We start from the raw sequence: 22,355 nt of genomic DNA on the forward strand, positions 1-22,355 counted from the left end.
CTTAACATTTGTTGAGAGACTTGCCACAACACTGTGCGTATGCTCTGGTTAGGTTAAGAAACAAAAACCACATGGTTAGATGTTGATAAAGGTTCTCAGTCATCCAGGTCATAGTAATTCTAGGTGTTGTATCGTAGGCAACTGGACTTGTTTCAGTTTCTTGAAGACATTTCACCTCTCTTCCAAGAGGCTTCTTCAGTTCTAACTAACTGGAGGGGAGTTTGCAGGCTTTAAACTCTGTGTGGGAGTGTCCTTACAGAGTCGTCACACTCCTACACTCAGTGGCCTTTTCATTAGGTACACACGTACAATCCAAGCCCTGCCATAACATCTACCTTCAAGTAGCTCATAAGTTTCAAAGTTTTAAAGTTCAAAGTTTCATTGAGGTCACTGTTTGTGTTTGTGTGTTGTTACTGGACTGAGAGGTGTTAATATACTGTCCACTTTGGAGGGCAAAATCTTTGAAACTTTAATATCAGTGACTGTCGAATTACCAGTATATTAATAACTGTGAATCCTTCATATGATACTGTTTACATTTTGGGTTAGCCAAAATGTGTGGGGCCTCAGGCTAAGGATAAAGGATAAGTCCACCCAAAAACGAAAGATTAGGTCATTTTCTACTCAGTCTCATGTCAATGGAAAGTCAGATGAAGTTTCATAGTCCACAAACCATTTCTGGAGCTTCACAGCAAAACAGTGTTGCAGCATTCTCCCAAACAACACAAGTTAATGAGGCTTGTTATAAAACATTAAACATCAACTGAAAAGAAAAAAAAAAAAAAGGCTCCATAGAGCTCGTCCAGCATAATCCGAGTCTCCGGAAGCCCTAAGATCCCAAATGGATGTGAAAAGACGTTATTTACACCCTCAATGTACGGTCAAGCTCACAAACCCACTTCAGAAGGGAGGGAGTTTTGGATAAACGTATCTTTTGATTGTAAGACGTTAAACTAATATGATACAAAGTAACATAACAACAAACAAATAAATAAATTGAATCTGCCTAAAATCATTGTGTTGACCCTTGTTCAGTATGATCTCCTTCTGCTGACTCATAGACTGTAACTACAAAAATGTCTACAAAATGTAACTACAAAAATGTCTGCAGCCCTGCGTGCTTGTGCCAATGTTTGAGTCATTATGAGGCATTTGTGCTAATAATACCTTTAATTCAGTTCTGAGAGCAGGCTGGGGCTGTCCTTCAACGACCACAGTATCTATATAGTGCAGCCTCCTTTTGCCTTTGTAAAAATGTCAAAATATTTTTTAAGAAATTAAGGGTTTAGGGATTACTTCAGAAAAGGGAAGCATGGGAGAGCGTTGCTGTGGATGTCACGGCCACCTGGTACAGAAACGCCCTCACTTAAAAAAAGCACACAGGAAGTATGGTACAAACAAAATAAATCTCGAGCAACACCAGTAGCCCTGTTGCGGTAGGAGAGAGTGGTGTGAAAGATGCATGGGCTGAGTCGCATCTTCCTTCTCACCTACATGGTGCTGAATGTTGGTAAGATCTAAAGTTTTTATACATGTTGACTCTTTTATTCATCTAGGAAAGGAAAGATAGGGACAGTGAATGGGATTTTGCGGCTAAAACCATCGAAATGTTAAACAACAAATTATGGCATTTCGTTGTAAAGCCTTGTACCATATGTTTTTATTTGAATTTTCACTATTTTACTTTATATAGTAAGTTTTAATCCTCAGTTTATGTAAAGAAACTGTGCTGACACCCAATGCTCAGGAAATTTATCACAATGTGTGAAAATGAGAGTTTAACCACAAGCGCATGCAAGGCACAATTTGAATTAATCAGTCATACAGCTTCATGCAGGTTTGTAGTTCCTTTACACTCCAAGTCCAACAGTTCCCCTAGAAACTACTTTTTTAAAGAAGTAATGGAAGCAATAGAAACCGAAAGGTCTGGATTATCCAGAGGAACTGGATTACTGTTGTTAAAGAAAAAGTGCATTGATTTATACATTTTTCTCTTTAAGCAGCAAGAAACTTTCATTTGCATCAGATGAGGCAGTGTGGTAGAAAATAGTGGGATTTCATGTAACTAGTCGGTGGTGGAGGAAGCATTCAGATCCGTAGCTCAAGTAAAAGTGATCATACCACACTGTAAAAATACACCATTACAAGTAAAAGATCTGTACTGAAAACATTACTGAGTAAATGTGTAAGTATAGTCTAGAAAATGTACTTAAAGTACTCCGTGCTGAATAATGTGTATTTCATCTCAGCAGATTATTATTGCTAATGCATTAATGTAAAAGCAGGGTTTTACTGCTGTAGTTGGTTGAGGTGCAGCTGAGTTTGCACTACAAGTAATGATTATTTTCATCATGGGTTAATCTGCTGATTATTATCTGAATTAAATGATTGTTTGGTTTGTATGGCTTCTGAAAATAGTGAAAATTGCCATCACAATCATCCAGAGCCCAACGTGACACCTTCACAATACTTGTTTTGTCCCAACAACAGTCCAAACTTCACATTTTTGAGGCTGGAACCATTGAATGTTTTTGTGTGAAAAATGATTATCAAAATAACTGAAAATCCATTTTCTGTCAATTAATACACTGTTGAGTAGTTCAATTTATAACAAAACATCACATTTTAAGTCCCTCATATATTTTGCATGTCAAAAATCAGAATTTGTAAAGTACTTAGGGCTGTCAAATAATTGTAGTAATATATATTTTTTCTGTCTGAGACATAAAGTAGAAGTAGAAAGTGGCATGAAAAGAAAATACTCAAGCACACAAACCTCAAATTTAAATAAATGTACTTAGCTCATCACAGCAACTAGTAATAAAAGCGGAAATGTTTTTGAGTCAGGTGAACTGACCATATATGGTGGCTGAGGGAGCTGAACAAACTGCCACTTTTTCCTGCATTAACAGTAAACACGACACTGACACAGAATAAAATCACTGTAAACAAAGTTGTTATAGCTAAAGTTTTAATAATGTTGCCCATTTACACATCCAGCAGCAACATACAGAGCAGTCAGCCCTCTACCCACCTGATGAATATAAATCCAATGTTCACTCTCCTTTTAGCTCTGGTTGGTCACCACCAACCTGTGAGGTTAATAGCTGTCTCTTTTAGCTGCCAAATGCTACAAATGTTGGGCCATTACAGTGCCGTACAGCTGGTTTTCACAGCTTGTTTGCTGGAACCGACACTGATGAGAGAGGAGAGAATGAACCAAGAAAGTAAATTTATAAGCAGTTACACAAAAACAACGAGCTGAAAGACGCTAAAATGTCAATTTAAAAGGTAACTTCTAAATTTGAGAAGGTTGAAGTTCGTCATAAAACTAATGAAATATAAGACTGAAAATACATAATTAGAAACAGTTGTGTAGGTGACGTCTCATTTAATGCTTCCCAAAGCACATAAGCGAAACCTTGTAGAGTCGGTACCATATATTAGCTAACTCACAGAACTGACAAACACTCCCTTTACATAACTGCACATGTCAATAAGGAAGGATATATTTATTTATTTTAAATATTACTTTCATGGCTTTATTCAATAGGACAACTTGAGAAAAGACAGGAAACAGGATGTGAGAGAAGAGGGGATGACATGCAGGAAAGGGCCACAGATCAGACTCAAACCCTGGGCCGCTGCAGTGAGAACTCAGCCTCTGTACATGGGATGCACGCTCTATCAACTGAGCTATTGTGGCACCCGAGTAAGGCCGGGTTTATCAGGATTTTTACCTGTTTTAATACTTTTTCACTGCTGAGGTATAGTAGGTGAGACAGTACACTGAGCGGTTTTACACAAATCTAAATGATACTTAACTATTTTTACAACAGACTGCAACTTTATTGACTTGCAAAATGATCTTTCAAATTGACAAACATTATATGTGTAATTCTTTCCACAATTCAAACAGGATCAAACATTTATGTGTCCCTTCCATTGACTACTGTACAATTTTCTTTTTCTAAATAAGGTCCCATCAGGCACCCTGGAAGCGGCAGGACTTCTGCTTGCTATGTTAAAACTGTTAAGAATGGAAGCACTTAAGCATCTTTTCTTAACCTTAAACGCCGAAGGGTTTGTTATACAGAACCATCCATACTAAATACATGTCCTGTGCATTTGCCATAGCTAGGAATTAATTTAAGCATTTCCTTTCACATTGTGTACCACTATCAGGGGGCAATTTTAGGTAGGAAGTGGTTATATGTTAACATAAGCTGTTAATGGGCTATCAAATATGCTGTTTTACCTTAAAATACGGCCCAAAATCCCTCCAGATTTTCACAATCCATTGTCTTTTCAATTGCTGATCAATCAGGAAGCGGCAATATGATAACAGTTTGACAGATTCCCTGCATTTACATGACTTACAGCCTGGAAAACAAATGACAGCATTTGAATTTCCCACCCTGAGCGTGACATCAGAGAAAAATGGCTGCCATGTGAATAGGGAGGGACAGAGGACAATGGGCAAAAACAGGACTGAGGTAGACACTAGCCCTTTTCAAACAGAGACTCCGCATTACCTCCGCCAATTCTCTGCTGTTGTTTGTTCACATAGAACCAAGCAGCTCCAGCGTAAAGCCGCACCAGTGTGTCAATTCATTCAGCAAACCGGCGCTCCAGATCCAAAAGAGGCATGATAGTACACATCATTATGTTGAAGTCTGTGTGTTTTTTTTAACGTGCTCCCCCAGGTGTCCACCTGTTAATCTAAACATGTACCCGCTGACTGTTTGCAATCATATGGATGCTGTTATAATGTGTTGTGATTGAGATCCTGACCCACCATGCATCCTGGAAAGTGACAAAGTTACGTTTTTTTCACTCTCAATTACATAATCGCCATCAGTAAACAGTAATGCTGTCTGACTCTTTCACTCGTGGGGAGGGATGCTTTTTTCTCAGGGAAAGTTCACTTAAGTCTCGGTCAGGAGGGCTGACCATCGCAGTGATTTTTTTCAAGACAGTAACTACAACAACAGAATAGTGGAAGGAGACAAACAGCTGGTGAGTTAAAGTTTTTTGCCGGGGACAGACGCTGTTTTTTCGGGCAGAAATGTGACGAGGGGTCGGTAGGACAGACAGGATGACAGACTGTTCTCTCCGTATAATTTTTTTTACCGTATACTACCTGCGGAGGTGCATCAGAGCAGCAGCGATATTTCACCCCTAACTGCATCTGAAACTTTCACACAGAGGACGATGCTGAAAATTGGTGCAGGATCCCTGCACTCAAAGGGCAGTGTGAATGGGGCTAGTGTGACAGAATCACAAAATACCACAAAATATGAAATTGAAGTAAGCAGGAACTGAAGTCAGCATCGATGCAAGAAAGTTTTGAGGATAAATGATTTCCTTCTCCTGCTACTAGCATAAAACAACCGCATCTCTGACTGAACTTTAGGCTATAGAGTTGCACTGTGGGTAATGTAGGCACTGAGTTTTTATGCTAGGTTCTGCTGCATCAGTCTCTATGACTTTTTGATTGTCCAAATAGTCCGACAATATACAGGAGTTTAATGCTTAATTGATGGATTGTTCCTTTAACATTATCACAATTGTAACACCCTTGTGTGATGCAATGTTTAGTTTAAGCTGTTTAAGCTCTGAAGTTCCCACGGAACATATTCTCTCACCCTGGGTCTATTTGGCCCCGATCTGCCTCGTAGTGCAGATACTTATTAATCCAATAATAAGTCCAATCCAATCCAGGTACACAGAAAATATGCAGGCAAGTATGTGAAGAATGACACTTGTGTCACAGCCACTTGTTTATGTGTGTAAGTGCATTATAGGCAACATGCTGAATTCTCTATATTGCTACATGGAAAAGGCAGGATTCATGGAACAAATATGAATTTGTTTGAAATCACAACATAAACATGAACTGGACAAGTGTTGAACACACATTTGCCACAGAGGTACTTTAGTGTCCTGTTGCACACTTGCTTCTTTTCTTTATTTGGACTGTAGATAAGATAGATGAAGACTGGGTTGTGCAGACCTAAACAAAATATTAGAAATGAATGCATTTTTAAAAAAATATCATGAAAATCAAATTTAGCAGTGAGATTGACTTAAAATAATAAATTATTTCTAGAACAGTTTTTTCCCCAATTTCTCAAGTCCTAAGGTTTAACATGTCATAGGACTCATGTGGTCTGTTTTTTTCCACAAATTGCAGCCATCCATGTCTCTTTGGCTTTCAACATCGATATGACAGCTCCTGATGTCTACACTGGTAAACAAAAAGATTTCTTTGGATACAAAGTGGTTCAGTTCATGTCTGGTACAGAGAAAGGGTAAGTTTGCATTTACAACTTGGTGGTTCAGTTAATATTCATTATTGCTGTGTCAAAATCCTTATTACCCACCAATCCAGTTGCTAAAATTTCCATCAGTTATGCTAGGTTTTTGGCGTGTAGCATAGATGTTATGTGCTTGTGTCAGCCTGGCCACTGAAATGGTTAAGATTAGTGTCATCTCGGTTGTTCATCCCCAGGATAATTGTTACAGCACCTCTGCAGCGAAATGGATCTGGGGGAATATGCAAACCTGTCCATGTCAAAAACACCCAGTGCTTCAACCCTAAAGGTATAAGTGCAGTTTATGAAGTAAACACTACACAATGAATCCCACTATTACAAAGAGGAACAGTACAATTTCCAACAATGCAGAAAGATGACATCTTAAATGAAAAAAAATCATATTGCAGCCTAAAAACATTGTGTATTTTAAATCAAATGCTACTCTTGCAGACATTTCTCTTGACCACACAACAATACCAGTCAAGTACCTTGGCCTGTCAATAGCTAAAGACTCCAATCGCTCCCAATTCACTGTAAGATAAAATCTAAAATACACTTTCTGTGACATTTTTTTCAAAGTTCTGAGCAAAACAATTTCATATGATCAAGTTCATTTCACCTCTTATGTTCTGATCCAGGTTTGCAGTCCAAGTGTAGCCCATGAATGTGATGAGAACTCCTATCTGAACAGTGTGTGTTACACGGTGACAAGTGATCTTCAGCAGATCTCCCGTTCAATACCTGCTTTCCAAGGTAAAAACATTTAGAGAGCGTATACTTCTCCAACTCACTGTGGTCATAGCACTTGGTCCTCGCAGTAAGATGTTATATTCAATGTTATGTTCTTGACTACACCGTCCTTACAAACGTTCCCTCTGTTATTCTTTTCAGAATGCACAAAAAAGACAGTGGACCTTGTCTTTCTATTTGATGGATCACAGAGTATGACTGACGGGGAGTTCCGCAAGAATAAAGAATTCATAGAGGATATAATGAAGAGCCTCAATCAAACATCAATAAAGGTCACTGCACTACTGCAACATTACAGCATATATAGCATTTGTTTGTTAAATTGAAAAACAATGTTATATGAATACTGTCCAGTTTCTTACTAAACTACCTACTTTAGCTCAATAAACTCCCCTCTGGAAGGGTTTTCAGGACAAGTATGGCGGATACAACTCGAGTCACTTTATGAATTTTATTGCGCTCACACAATAAGCATTCACCTGACTGCTACAGCTACGCTAGCTTACCGACAGTCAGCTCGCCAATTAGTTAGTCAGATAGTGACGTTAATTAGATAGGTTGTAAACCTGCAATGTAAACACAAACACAAAACCCAGAATTAACCAATGAAATTATACACTCATCTATGTGACATTAATTCTTGATTGAAATACTAGCAATGCTAGTTTATAGACACTCACCGGCAAGGCATACCAGTCCTGCTTTGTGCCTAATTGCTCATGCACACACACACAGGAATGATAACAAAACAAACCTGTAACCTGGTATGATTTTAACATATATGAAATATAAACATAAAATATGCCCGTGCATTCGGAATAAGGTGGTAAATGTACACACTTATTGCCTCAAATACCCAAAAACATAATCATAACATCTATTACTTATACATATACAGTACAGACCAAAAGTTTGGACACACCTTCTCATTCAATGAGTTTCCTTTCTTTTCATGACTATTGACATTGTAGATTCACACTGAAGGCATCAAAACTATGAATTAACACATGTGGAAATATGTACTTAACAAAAAAGTGTAAAACAACTGAAAACACGCCTTATATTCTAGTTTCTTCAAAGTAGCCACCTTTTGCTCTGATTACTGCTTTGCACACACTCTGCATTCTCTTGATGAGCTTCAAGAGGTAGTCACCTGAAATGGTTTTCACTTCACAGGTGTGCCCTGTCAGGTTTAATAAGTGGGATTTCTTGCCTTATAAATGGGGTTGGGACCATCAGTTGTGTTGTGCAGAAGTCAGGTGGATACACAGCTGATAGTCCTACTGAATAGACTGTTAGAATTTGTATTATGGCAAGAAAAAAGCAGCTAAGTAAAGAAAAACGAGTGGCCATCATTACTTTAAGAAATGAAGGTCAGTCAGTCCGAAAAATTGGGAAAACTTTGAAAGTGTCCCCAAATGCAGTCGCAAAAACCATCAAGCGCTACAAAGAAACTGGTTCACATGAGGACCGCCCCAGGAAAGGAAGACCAAGAGTCACCTCTGCTGCGGAGGATATGTGGAAATCTGTGCTTTGGTCTGATGAGTCCAAATTTGAGATCTTTGGTTCCAACCACCGTGTCTTTGTGCGACGCAGAAAAGGTGAACGGATGGACTCTACATGCCTGGTTCCCACCGTGAAGCATGGAGGAGGAGGTGTGATGGTGTGGGGGTGCTTTGCTGGTGACACTGTTGGGGATTTATTCAAAATTGAAGGCATACTGAACCAGCATGGCTACCACAGCATCTTGCAGCAGCATGCTATTCCATCCGGTTTGCGTTTAGTTGGACCATCATTTATTTTTCAACAGGACAATGACCCCAAACACACCTCCAGGCTGTGTAAGGGCTATTTGACCAAGAAGGAGAGTGATGGGGTGCTGCGCCAGATGACCTGGCCTCCACAGTCACCAGACCTGAACCCAATCGAGATGGTTTGGGGTGAGCTGGACCGCAGAGTGAAGGCAAAAGGGCCAACAAGTGCTAAGCATCTCTGGGAACTCCTTCAAGACTGTTGGAAGACCATTTCAGGTGACTACCTCTTGAAGCTCATCAAGAGAATGCCAAGAGTGTGCGAAGCAGTAATCAAAGCAAAAGGTGGCTACTTTGAAGAACCTAGAATATAAGACATATTTTCAGTTGTTTCACACTTTTTTGTTAAGTATATAATTCCACACGTGTTAATTCATAGTTTTGATGCCTTCAGTGTGAATCTACAATTTTCATAGTCATGAAAATAAAGAAAACTCTTTGAATGAGAAGTTGTGTCCAAACTTTTGGTCTGTACTGTACATATATATGTACTCCACTGTGGATTCATATATATATATATATATATAGCAATAGTTACACCTGCTGGAAAGTTCTACAAATACTTGATCATTTTCTCTCCTTTTTTCAGTTTGCAGCAGTTCAGTTCTCCCGTGTTTCGAGAAAAGTTTTTGACTTCAATGACTATCAAGCTGGTAGTGCTCTTAAAAATCTAATGGCAGAAGCCCATATGAAGAGTCTTACCAACACACACAGAGCCCTCAAATTTGTGTTGTAAGTTCAGCTACATCACACAAACAGCCCCAAGTACAACTGTAAAATTATAAGCATCTTATTTGTTAATGTATTCATATTTATACATAAGTTTTGTTCTGAGCATTACAGTGTCACCTGTTACATTTGTTTCAGGGCTGAAATCTTTGAAAACCCTGGTGCAGGCGCCTCTCCTGATGCAACTAAAGTTCTGGTGTTGATCACAGATGGAGATCCCACTGATGATGACAGTGACGGTGTTATTAAAAGATATGATGACAAAAACATTATTCGTTTTGTCATTGTGGTAAGCTGTCTTTGATATAACATGTTTCATTTTTCTATCTTATTTGTCCAACAGATCAAATAATCACATGAGGTATACCTCAGAGATGTAAAAAGTTAGATAATGTTGCTTTAAGTAACAACTGTGCCAGAGCTCAGCTTAAATAGTGCAACTTGATGTCTTGTTGACATCAGACGTCGAGGTACTTTATAATTTCAAGCAGTATTCTGGTTTCAGGTCAAAGACGTTCAGCTGGACAGATTTGAGAACATTGCTTCGGAACCAAAAAAAAAATATATCTTCAAAATTGAGAACTACAATGGACTCACAGGAATACTGGAAAACTTTCAAAATAAGATCTTTAGTATGGAAGGTGATGTTGAATTGTATAGTTTTCTTTTCCTTCTTTGTAAAATAATGTTTTGACAAAAAACAATTTTATCTAAAGTGTATGCCCCTGCAATAGTAACATGAAATATTACTGCAACTTTTTATGTAGGCTCCAGACAGGCTCTAGCCGAAGAGCTGACCAATGAAATGTCTCAGAGTGGATTCAGTGCCGTCTTCTACAAGGTGAGTAAAATCAGAAAGTCAAATGTTGACGCATTTAAAATCTACATCTTTTTTCTTCACACATTTCTTAAAGCTGCAAAATTGGATCTTTAATTTTAGCACCAACATTTGGCCTGTCACTGTGGTGTCAGTTGTGTGGGATATTTACATTAAAACAAACTATCCAGGTAAATCTATAAATTAGTTTAAATACTTAACCAAAAGAGAAAAGAAAATCAAATTGGCAGTAACCATGAATGATTTTTTTAAATAAAAAAGGTGCCAGAGTCCCATATGAAATCACACATGTATTGGTAGCACACATGCCTTTAGCAGCTACTCAGAAATGTCAGGAAAGCAACAGAAAATGGCAACTTGTGTATGTTTGCAGCAGAGTATAAGCTAGGTAGGAAAGGCAAACTAAGTAAGAAAACATAGGAAAGCGAAAAGCCAGTAAGAAACATTCACAGTCTAACATCATCGCCATCCACAGATGAAAAGTGCACAATGCCAAACTGAGTGAATACACATGACACATTACGTTACACTCCACTGTGGATTCAGTCATTCATGCCGTTAGTCTGATTGCCAGTTTATGTGATTGGCCAAACCACGCAACGTGGCGTTTGGCTCCAAAAGTTGAGCCTTTTTCAACTTTTTTGTCACAGCTGTTTTTGTTGTTCAGAAGCCCCTGGGCTCAAAACCACCGTAGCCAAAATGTACTTCCTATAATTCCAAATGTACCTTCACTAAAACTAATGGGAAGACATGAGTTTTCACCAGATTGATGGATTTGGTTTGAATGTAGCCTTAAGGTGCTGACCCCACCCTGTCTCACTGGACCAAACTCACTGGACAAAGTAATCTGACTGCTGCTAGACAGACTAGGCAGTTGATCTGTCACCTCCCAACATAACTACTGTTGTTGGCTCCTTTCCCCTTTGTTCACTGACCAGACCTGCACATTTCTGTCAACAGGATACCATGATTCTGGGTTCAGTGGGAACCAACACATGGCGTGGTTCTCTCCAAGAGCTTCATGAACAAAAAGAAACACAAATTCAAGATCCACATATGATGGAATACTCCTACATGGGTAGTGAACCTAACGTTATCCAATTAATTTATTTAATTTCGTGTTACATTAAAACCACTAACAAGTGAAGCAAACAACGTTGATCGTAGAGGTACAATGCAATGTTCGACTGGGTAACCTTGGCTCTTGGATGCCACTTGACACAAATGACACACAGATGATCACTGCCATCAGGGAGCGCCATTGCCAATGTGGGGGCGTGATTGTTCTTTGACAATCAAAATGGATCCCAGGACCCAAGATTTCCCAGCACAACATTGCATTGAAACAAGATGATCGAAATTATTCACTGACATGTTTTTTACAGGTTTTAATGTTGTGTGCATATATCTTATTATATCAGTTTCCAACCTCAATTATGGGTTTAAAATAGCTTTGTACAAATACATATGAGGGGATCATAAACTGAGTAAATGTTCATCTACAACCCCTTCTATATTAGAAAAAACAGCACTAGGTTTCATGAAAATTAACATAACATAGTGAATACATTCTGTAATATGTAACTTACTCTGTTGCAGGATACTCTACTTCTGTTGGAGAGAAGAATGAAGCTCTTCTTTATTTCACTGGTGCACCAAGATTTGAACACATAGGACAGGTCATACTTTTCAGACATGATGGCAAGAACTGGACCCCAGCCCAAAGAATAAATGGGGAGCAGGTTGGTAACTGTCTTGATAAATGAAAAAAATGGCTTTATATATGCTGAACTGAAATTATTTTTTATGTTTGCCTTAAAGCAACATTATGTTGAAATTGGCAATTTGCGTGATTCCACAGTTTCTGAGTGCAACACCACTGTCATAAGTACAGACCCCAGGCCTGTAACAATTTGTCACAATGACATAATGTAGATGCTAAAGACAAACACAACTCATTAAGTCATAACAATGTTGAGTCTTGAAAACTTGTATCTTGAAGTAAACATGTATGAAACGTTGTGATCCTACCCTCTCACTGAAGTTACATAGTGGAGAAACAAGTGATGGAGGGCAGAGTAGCTGTGACAGAGACACCACTTGAATAACAAAAGACTGTCCAAGAGGCAGGTTTACTTTTATTTTTGGGATCACTTTCCTTAGTAATACCTAGAAACCCCTCACATTTACATCTTAGATTTGGCAGAGGAGGAAATATCTTTTCATAGCACTGTACATGTTAGACAGACAGCACATAGAAAAGACAGTAGTCAAAAACAGTAGGCACAATGGCACACAAAAGAAATATGCCATTCCACAGATAAACTAAGTTAACCTGCATCTTGGAAAAAAGCAGCTGGACCCTGATTCCTAGATTGTATCTTTGTCTTGAAGAAATCTAGCTGCCTTCTTTGATCAAATCTGCTGCTTTACTTTCTCTACATTTAGAGATGCAAAATGCATGTTGCACCTTTATGAAAATATGCAAAGGCACGTCATTTCTGTGGTTGCAGGGAGGAAACCAAAGAACTTCCTTGTGCTGGCACCATTTTGTAAGTTAAATGATATAAACCTCACTTTTCAGATTGGTTCCTACTTTGGTGCAGAGCTGTGCTCAGTAGATATTGACTCAGATGGGAACACCGATTTTCTGCTGGTGGGAGCTCCCCTGTTTTACCAGGAGAGGGAGAAGAGAGAGGGCCATATATACGTCTACACACTGACTGATGAGGTGGGATCAGATTTAAATGAGATTACAGTGAGATATTGAATGCGTTTATTGATTGTCTTAATCAATAAACTGGTGTTCTTATATTCACAGATGCGACTGAATAGAGAACAGAATATGACTGCACCATCCATGGGGAGATTTGGCACCACTATATCCAGTCTTGCAGATCTGAATGGAGATGGACTCCGAGACGTTGCTGTTGGAGCCCCCCTTGAAGATGATTACAGAGGGGCTGTGTACATCTTCCTTGGTGACAAACACAGAGGGATACGCAGCACTTTCAGCCAGGTGAGACAGAAAAAACAGAAAAGAAACACAATATCCTCCATTGTTGTTGTTGAGTTGGCAGCAAAGCCCATTGGTTAGAGAAATGACTGTTTGGCCGCTAAGCACGCCAAGCTTAACAAGTTCATTGTAGAGAAACGGAAAAAGAAGGGGAAAGCCCCTGGAGCCTATAAAGCCTAGAATCGATTATTTAACTAAGTTAGTGTGCTTTCTTTTTATTTTTTGCCTCTGTGCCAGTGCCACTTGCAAATTTTTATCAGACATATTTGATAAAAAATCATCGCTGCTTTGTCATAACAGCAGTTATTTGTAGTTCTGAGTCTTCCAGTTTCCATTTTTGATGAATAAAGACTCTCTTGTGGTATGGAGAGTTATTTCCTTTCACGCAGGCGCAGAAGGCACAAGGTAGCTGGCAGTGGGCTGCAGTCTTTGGGGTATGTCAAGTGCAGCCTTTTGGCTGAGACACAGGCAACTCAACAGCCAGCCTCTTGTCACTGCTAGTTCTTTGCTGTCAGTTTGGTGTGTCTGGGCCATTAAGGTGTTGACCCTGAACAACAATGGGTTGTTAGGTCGTTGGGTCAAGTCACGCTGGAGATGCATCAAATGTCCCCCAACATACTTTTTTTTTTATAGTGCATCACCATCAGGAGGGTTAGGCAAATGTGCTTGTTTGCCAAAACATCAGTCTAAAACTGGCATTTGAATAAAATTAAAAAGTCATCCATGGAATGATATAACTGATTACAGAATATGATTATCATCAGGGTTTTTTATGAGTTTGGTATTTACCTTCAAAACCTTTATTTGTCTCACCTGGATAAATCACATACTGTTTCAGTGATTTCTCTATCTATGTTATTCCAGAGAATCTTGGGGAAGGAAATACAGCCTGGGCTGAGATTCTTTGGACAGGCAATCTATGGGGAAATAGACCTTGGAGAGGATGGACTCCCAGACATTGTGGTCGGATCACAAGGCATGGCTGTTGTCTTGAGGTATGGATACTGTGTACATTAAGTAGGTCAAATTGCTAACTCTCAGGCTGGAGATATACTTCATCTTAACAAGTCGCATGCACATGATGACTGTCTGGTGTTTGGAGCGTTGCTTGTGTGTATCATCAAATAATAAACATATGTGTAAATCAGGGTTTCTGCTAGAAAAAATTGGCACCGGACAACGTGACCGGCAGGTTTTCAATTTACTGGACAAATGTTTGAAATTCCGGTCAAATACCTATCTGAATTTATTGAGCTTAAAATGAAAAATGATATGCAGGATCTACAAGAATGATACCAAAGCATGTCAATTTATAATCCTTTTCATGGAAAGGATAGGCTGTATCAAATAAAATGAGTGCCGTCAATTGAACTTCTAAAATAAATATTGCACAATGCGCTCTCTTAACATGAACATAAAGAAACTGAAGGCCTGTTCTCAGATAAAACAATTTGCAAACAAAAAACACATCTGGACTGGCTCATAACATTTTAATAACGCGGTGTGCTGCCAACTTGAAATTAAAAAAAAAAGTCTGTTCGCTATATGCTTTTGAAATATATATGCGATAAAAACTCTATACAAACAAAATCCCTTGACATGCTTCAGGCTTTGTTTTTTTTTACTTTTTACGCATTTTCTGCAGCGAAGTGTGCAGCAGCTGAATTAAAATCAAAACTGTGCAGTGTCTCTCCGCAACTTGTCACCTTGTTCTCCCCCAGGCGACTTCGCTGTGCTGTTTTGATGCGGTTCTGCAGAGAGAAACCTCTCTCTGCTGGCACACTGGAGACGGGGATCACGCAGGCTATCTTGGCCAGTTTAGTCCACTCGGGGTAGATTTCGCTGAAATCTCTGATGAGAACTTTGCAGGCTGTTGAGAATTTCAAGCCTCCATAACCGCGGAGCGCTGTCACTTGTAATTTCATTGCCAAAATGACCAATAATGGTTTGGATGGCTGATTCAGCATACTCCCGACGCTCTGAACAGACAGAGTGATATTTAATCAGTGATTTTCTTTTTTACTGAAACGTCAATAAACAACTTTTGGAAAATAAATAGGCCTACGGTATATAGGCTATAGCACTTTATTTTTTAGTACAGAGCCCTTTTGTCATGCAGCCTATAGATTATGATTATTTTTGTTATGATGATGATGATTAGACCGTATATTTCGTTATACAGGCATTTTAGGTTATCAAATTTGCTTCAACTTACCACTCGTTCCCTGTGGGTATCGGGAGGGGTTCAGAAGGACATCAAAGCAGTTAAGTAGATCCAGTGAATCCTCAGGGAATCGGTCGTGTAACACATCTATTAGATGTTGGATGTAGTGTGCTCTGGCTTTTTTGAAAGCCTGCACGGCCCAGTCCCCTGCGTGTGTCACTAGGACATCCCTGTACATGTTGTCTTCGCACTCCGCCTGAAACAGCTCCTCTTCTGGACCTGGCGCATCTCATAACCGTGTTAGTGCTGCAACTGATGCTTGAACCATTGGTCTGATTGTGGCCAGATTTACATTGTCTTTCTGGAAAACTAAATTCAGTTTGGTCATCACATGTAACACATCAGACAGTGTGTGAGTCAAGGTGATGAAGCTGTATGGCTGGATTTGACCCAGCATGCCAGTTACTTTTCATGCTTTCCACTGTCTTGTGCAATGATAACCAGCGGACAGCGCACAGCTGCTTCAGACTTGTCATGTCTTCATCACTGAGCGCTGCTGTCAGTTGACGGAGGCGATTGGTCCTGCATGCTGAGTGCTTGTAAAAGGAGTACACAGAGGCAACTGTGCGCTTGTAGGCCCTTATCTGGTCCACAGATTTGCAGCATCTTGCGCCGCCAGTGCCAATCGGTGTGCAACACAAATGCACCTGAATGGAAAATGCACTCTCTCTCCTCAGAAGAGCACCAACTCCAGCACGTTTCCCCATCATTACACTAGCTCCGTCTGAGCCCAGGCTGATGACGCGGGACAAATCCACATCCCTCTCGTGGAGCACTTCAACCAATTTGTTGAATATGCACTGTCATGAGTGCACATCATAATTTCCCAGCAAACGTGTTTCAACTCTCCCTTTTATTTCCATTTTGACGTATATAATCAGTTTCTTGTCCACAGTGATATTTACCATCTCATCAATAACAACTCCAATGAAGTCACTCCCCTTTAGCTTTTCATCGAGCTGCTTCATCACAACGCTTTCTGGCGCCTTTTCCATGTCATCAACGGAGTCACTGTGACGGTAAATGTCTTCATGCATTACAAAATCTGGAGCCCTAACTGCTCCAAGTAGCTCAGTCAATCCCTTATACTGATGACATGCAATGTCATTTTTGGTCATATAGAATACAACTTGTAGCTGAGAGCACAGCTTCTTGTTTCATGTTTCTGTAGCCTTCTCACAGTCGCCTTTCATTGCTGTTTGCTGTGAAAATAAACTGACCGCCATGACGTGATCATTGCACTGACTGTGCTCGATTAGAGATGAGCTTCTCATATTTGTTGATCCTCTGGTAAATCCATTCTTCTTGCCTGACTTCTCGCATTGTGAGCAAAACATTTTTTCTGTTCCATCAATAACTTTGCATCTCTGCCAGGGATATTTATCTTTCCATTCGGCCCGGAACGGCCGGCATTTCTTTTTCTTTTCGGCGGGAGGCACAGCATCATCTGCTGCAGCCTCCGTGATTTCAGCCTCATCATAATCCTTCTCCTTTGAACTTTTCTGTTTCAGAAAATAGTTTTTGAGTTTAGCTTGTTTCGACATGTTTCGACATGTCTCTCCCGCTCTCGCTACTGCTCTTGTTGTTGTACTGCACGCTTTGTCAGACTAAATTAAACAAGTGCTACAAGTTCAGTTCCGCGTGAAAAGAGAAAAAGTTTCATTCCACATAGACCTGGCCTATTCATTAAAAATGAGATTCAGGTTTGGGTTTTTTTTGTTTGTTTTTAAAAAAAAATGATGTGTGGAAATTGCCTATTTTTATAAAATTCAAATTGTTCTTGGAGGGAATATTTTCACCGGACATTTTGACTGGCGGGGCTAAAAAATACAGGACTTCGGCAGATTTTACCGGTCAAAGTCCGGTAATCACCAGATAACGGAAACCCAAGTGTAAATGACATGTAATAAGCAGCTTGTCTATGTCAAAGCATGGTTAAAAAGCAAGTCTACCTCTGGCCTTAGCCTCTCAACGCCGAATACATCTCAGAGTTCAGTTTTCAACAAGAATGGCACACATTACCTGAGAATCTACCTGCCTTCACTCATCGTGTACAATAAACAGTACACAATGATTGAATGCAGCATTGCAAACTGTACAATAAACTAAGACATAATACATTTTTTGACTGGGACAGATTTGATGATTCAAGGGCAGCAGCCATATTTTCTATATGTTGAAAATCAACGCAAATCACCCCATCCAGCAGTGTTTTCAACAAGGCAAATGTGAAGAAGAATTTTGTGTGAATGTGGGAGGGAACTGTCAATTATCTTACATACAAACTCTCCCATACAACCCAAGGATAAAGTAGTTTGAAGTCATTTTGGCTTTTAGCTTTGCCAGAGCAGAGTTGCAGAGGGTAGTGATACTGGACTGGACATGTGTCTTGATTACCTAGCTTGCCTGCTTAAGTATACAATCATCCTAGAGAAAAGATCCTGTGCAAAGTATAATAATGCCTTTTTAATTATTATTTAATTTGACGAATGTCTTTCAGGGCCAGGCCAGTATTTAATGTCACGGCTCATCTGTCTTTTCAACCTGAGAAGATAAGTACTGAAAAAATCGGCTGCGTGGGCAACACAAATGAAAATTTACCAATGTTTAACTTAACAGCCTGCTTTGAAATGGTAGAAACAACAAAGAGCAAAGCAGGTAAGGACTTGTCTCAATAATGTATGCATTAACAGCTGCTGATGCTGTTCACCCTATCAATGTGTTATTTTAACCCTTCTGGGTGCCTTTACAGGGGCGATGCGCTCTGGACTAAACATCTCGTACACGCTCCATGTGGATCCAACAAGAAAAATCATTCGAGGTTTCTTCAGTCAAGATGACAGGACAGCTAAAAATGTTACTTCCATCTTTGAGCTGAAGGATAAACACACCTGCTTCAACTACCCCATCTACATGCCAGTATGGAGACCAATGAATAATATTAACCATGCTTATAATACTACTACTACTACTACTACCACTAATAATAATAATAATAATAATACATTTTATTTGTATAGCACTTTTCAAGAGACTCAAAGACACATTGCATGTCATCTAAACCATCACAAACTGTTTAACTATCTGTACTGTATATAAGCATATCTCTACATCTAGAAATATTGTCCATGTGTCTGTATATAAACTAGTACACCTCAAATTTAAGATAGTTTTATAAAGCATGTCAAGTATATTGATCAACTTTTGTTGGTTATTATGATGAACAATTATAGACTATAGCCCAAAATTTTTGCTTTGGGCTCCTCTTCTTTTTTTCTGCATTGTCTGAGCATTTCTTCAACAAAGTCCAGATGACTCTTTTTTCTTGCAGAAATGTGTGACAGACACCTTATCACCCATCAGCATCAGAGTGAACTTTGGCCAAATTGACAGTGCAGCTGCCACCCTGAATGTAGACAGCAAAAGGAAGGCTGTTGTTGAGGTACACATTTGCATTCATACAGTTTTGTCTTTTACATGTTTTGATAAAGGAAGTGATCAGCGCTCTGCACACTACTAGGCAGACATAATATATGAAATGCAATTCTGTTTAAGGAGATGATGACTTTTGTGAATTTGTCTTTTGTAACACTCTTTCCTAGTGGGAACCTTCACCTTTAAAACAGATAAAAAAGACTGCCTTTAGGACATGTTTGTTACTAAAGATCAAAATGAGCTGAAACAGTGACTTTCTAAAATCTATGGGATGAGTGGGAACTAGTGGGCCAGCGGAAGAAACACTACTGTGTATATTCATACCCATACATCTTGCTGCAGTGGCACGTCATCTAGCAATTTGGTTTTCGCCTATTGTTATCCGTGTGGTTCTTGAAAACTCCATGTAAAAAGATAGGGCAGGCAGGAGCTGCGCTGCAGCATCAACGCTGCCTGTCTGGACACACTATACACGAGCGAGATGCAGCAGCTCAGCAACACAGCCGCCACACATTACATAAGCAGGCTGTGTGGACCACGGGTTACCGGCAGCAATCTGCGAGTGGCTCACTTCAAAAGGAGGGGGATCCCCGATAGAGGTATCTACAAAAAGGCATAAACAACTAATGTAACAACAGCAAATAACACTTAACTAGAGCGCAATCAATGCAACAACTGCAACCCTAGCTGAGACAATTGCAGCAGCAAGGTGAACAGGATGCGTGTCTTCAGTGTAGGCAATCAAGAGAGAGCTGAGATGACAACTATGTGCCTTAATAAAATGACCTCCTGCAGCGATTAGGTAATGAGAACCGAGTAGATGAGAAAGCAGAACAATACAGGCCACTTTACAAACAGGGATACACCATACATCATGGCCCATATATATCATTCTGCTACACTAACATGCTGTTTAGCAGGTATAATGTTTACTATGTTCACAATCTTATATTATCCAGCGTTGTCCAAATGGTTAAAGCTTCTAGTGGTGATTTAACACAGACACAGACACAGATCTGGTCAAGAAACTGGAGGAAACATTGCGAGGAGGTGTGGAAACCAAGCTCAGTCAGGTTGGGGACATCCTGTACCAGGTCTGCAAGGACAGGTTTGGCGAGGAGACCTCCAACCAGAGGACCACACAAAGAGAGAAGGGAAGGAGGGAAAAGGAGATTGACCATCTAGTGCAAAGGCGCCAGCAACTCCGTAAGAACTGGAGGAAGGCAACACAGGAAGAGAAAGAGGGCCTGAAAACCCTGTGGGAGGAGGTCAGACAAAGACTGTCCAGGCTCCGCAGAGCTGAACGTATCCGCAAGCGTAGCAAACGGAAACAAAAAGAACGAGCCAGCTTCTTCAAAGACCCCTTTAAGCATGCCAGACAGCTGCTGGAGGAGAGGAAGAGTGGGAAGCTCGAAACCACCAGGGAGCAACTGGAACAGCATGTCAGAGCAGTACAGTGATCCAGCAAAGAACGTCCCATTAGGAACACCAGGGTACGTGCCCCGGCCTGCACCTCCAATTACTGAGTTCAACATCATGCCCCCAAAGCTCAGTGAAGTTAGGCAGGTCGTGAGGAAGGCAAGGTCCTCATCAGCACCAGGCCCCAATGGAGTCCCCTACAAGCTATATAAGAACTGCCCTGAGGTGCTAGAGTTGCTATGGTACCTTATGAGAGCTGCCTGGAAAAAGCAACGCATTCCATCCGAATGGCAAAGAGCTGTAGCGGTCTTAATTCCCAAGGAAGCGAACTCCAAAGACATCAGCCAGTTCAGGAACATTGCCTTGCTGAATGTGGAAGGAAAAATCTTTTTCTCCGTGCTGGCCAAAAGGATGAAAGCAGGAGTCCCAGGCTTCCCAGGGTGTGTCGAGCACTCCACAATGATCTGGGACCAGATCCAGAAGGCCAAAAAGGAGAAGACGGACCTCCACGTCGTCTGGCTAGATCTAGCAAACGCATATGGATCAGTCCCACACCAGCTGATCAACTATGCCATGGAGTTCTTTCACATGCCCTCCTGCATCAGGAACATGGTTGCATCCTACTTCAAATACCTGCAGATGTGCTTTGCTCTCCAAGATTTCACCACCGGATGGCAACAGTTGGAGGTAGCCATCGCTATAGGCTGTGCCATCTCTCCCATCCTGTTTGTGGCAGCATTTGAGGTGATCCTCATCGGTGCAAGACAGATGATCGGAGGGATCAGGCTCCCAGCTGGGAAGAGACTACCCCCACTGAGGGCGTACATGGACGACGTCACAAGCCTCCTTCAGACTGCAGCATGTACATCAAGACTGCTGAAAAGGATGGACGAGCTGATGTCGTGGGCTCGAATGAGGATCAAGCCCTCAAAATCATGGAGCCTGTCTCTCAGAAGAGGAGTCAGAATCGACAGCACCACCTTCAGCGTAGGGGGAGAGAAAATCCCACTCCTTTCTGAGCAACCCATAAAAAGCCTTGGGAGGCAGTGCACGGCAGAGGTTTTGGACAAACAGATGGGGAGAACCGTGTTGAAACAGCTCTCAGAAGGCCTGGCAAAGATCGACCAAAGCCAACTCCCAGGCAAGTACAAAGTCTGGTGCTACCAGTTCACACTCTACAGGAGAGTGATGTGGCTGCTGAAAATGAGTGAGATCCCCTCATCCACCACAAGTAAGATGGATGGAAAGGCCAACTCATTCATCAGAAAGTGGTTGGGGCTGCCACGATGACTCTCTGAAACGGGCCTGTTCGGAAGGAACACCCTCCAACTTCCGCTCCAATCCATCAGTTTGGGCTACAAGCAGGAAAAGACCAGGCTCGTTCTCGAGTTAAGAGAGTCCACCGACCAGGCTGTAAGGAATGCAAACATCAAGATTCCGACAGGCCGGAAGTGGAACACCCAAACTGAGGTTGACAGAGCCATCAGTCACCTGCAACACCAAGAGATTGTCGGCAGAGTCCAGGCAGGAAGGGCAGGCCTAGGGTGGGGAGAAGCACCACGGTTCTGGTCCAAGGCCAACCGCAAAGAGAGGAAGGAGATGGTGGTGGCGGAGGTGACAAGGATGGAGGAAGAGCACTATAAGATCAAGGCCATGTCACAGGACCGACAAGGAAGCTGGACAACCTGGGAAGGAGTCATCAACCGAAACATCAGTTGGACAGACCTTTGGAAGATCTCGCAGGCAAGGCTCAGCTTCCTCATTCGTGCAACATATGACACGCTTCCCTGTCCTCGGAACCTTCACCAGTGGT

The 22,355-nt window shown here is 40.8% G+C and overlaps 1 protein-coding gene across 1 annotated transcript in view; it reads left to right on the forward strand.

Annotated features, from left to right (window-relative positions):
• Nucleotides 1-881: 881 nt before the first annotated feature.
• Nucleotides 882-22,355, forward strand: part of LOC311263863 (integrin alpha-L-like) — a gene marked incomplete at its 3' end in the record, with an annotated part of 28,692 nt that continues 7,218 nt past the window's right edge. Inside the window, exons 1-18 of the mRNA XM_084364210.1 lie at nucleotides 882-1,510; nucleotides 6,197-6,314; nucleotides 6,515-6,606; nucleotides 6,771-6,853; nucleotides 6,959-7,073; nucleotides 7,212-7,342; nucleotides 9,471-9,613; nucleotides 9,749-9,906; nucleotides 10,102-10,251; nucleotides 10,378-10,451; nucleotides 11,409-11,526; nucleotides 12,048-12,190; nucleotides 13,033-13,179; nucleotides 13,270-13,467; nucleotides 14,329-14,459; nucleotides 18,189-18,346; nucleotides 18,441-18,607; nucleotides 19,020-19,130. Coding sequence (XP_084220336.1) covers nucleotides 1,459-1,510; nucleotides 6,197-6,314; nucleotides 6,515-6,606; nucleotides 6,771-6,853; nucleotides 6,959-7,073; nucleotides 7,212-7,342; nucleotides 9,471-9,613; nucleotides 9,749-9,906; nucleotides 10,102-10,251; nucleotides 10,378-10,451; nucleotides 11,409-11,526; nucleotides 12,048-12,190; nucleotides 13,033-13,179; nucleotides 13,270-13,467; nucleotides 14,329-14,459; nucleotides 18,189-18,346; nucleotides 18,441-18,607; nucleotides 19,020-19,130 — 2,289 coding nt within the window. The 5' untranslated portion in view covers nucleotides 882-1,458. The remainder of the gene's footprint in view (nucleotides 1,511-6,196; nucleotides 6,315-6,514; nucleotides 6,607-6,770; nucleotides 6,854-6,958; nucleotides 7,074-7,211; nucleotides 7,343-9,470; nucleotides 9,614-9,748; nucleotides 9,907-10,101; nucleotides 10,252-10,377; nucleotides 10,452-11,408; nucleotides 11,527-12,047; nucleotides 12,191-13,032; nucleotides 13,180-13,269; nucleotides 13,468-14,328; nucleotides 14,460-18,188; nucleotides 18,347-18,440; nucleotides 18,608-19,019; nucleotides 19,131-22,355) is intronic.

The sequence above is a fragment of the Pagrus pagrus genome (genome assembly GCF_965226575.1).
Source record: "Pagrus pagrus genome assembly, chromosome: 2".
Classification (NCBI taxonomy): domain Eukaryota; kingdom Metazoa; phylum Chordata; class Actinopteri; order Spariformes; family Sparidae; genus Pagrus; species Pagrus pagrus.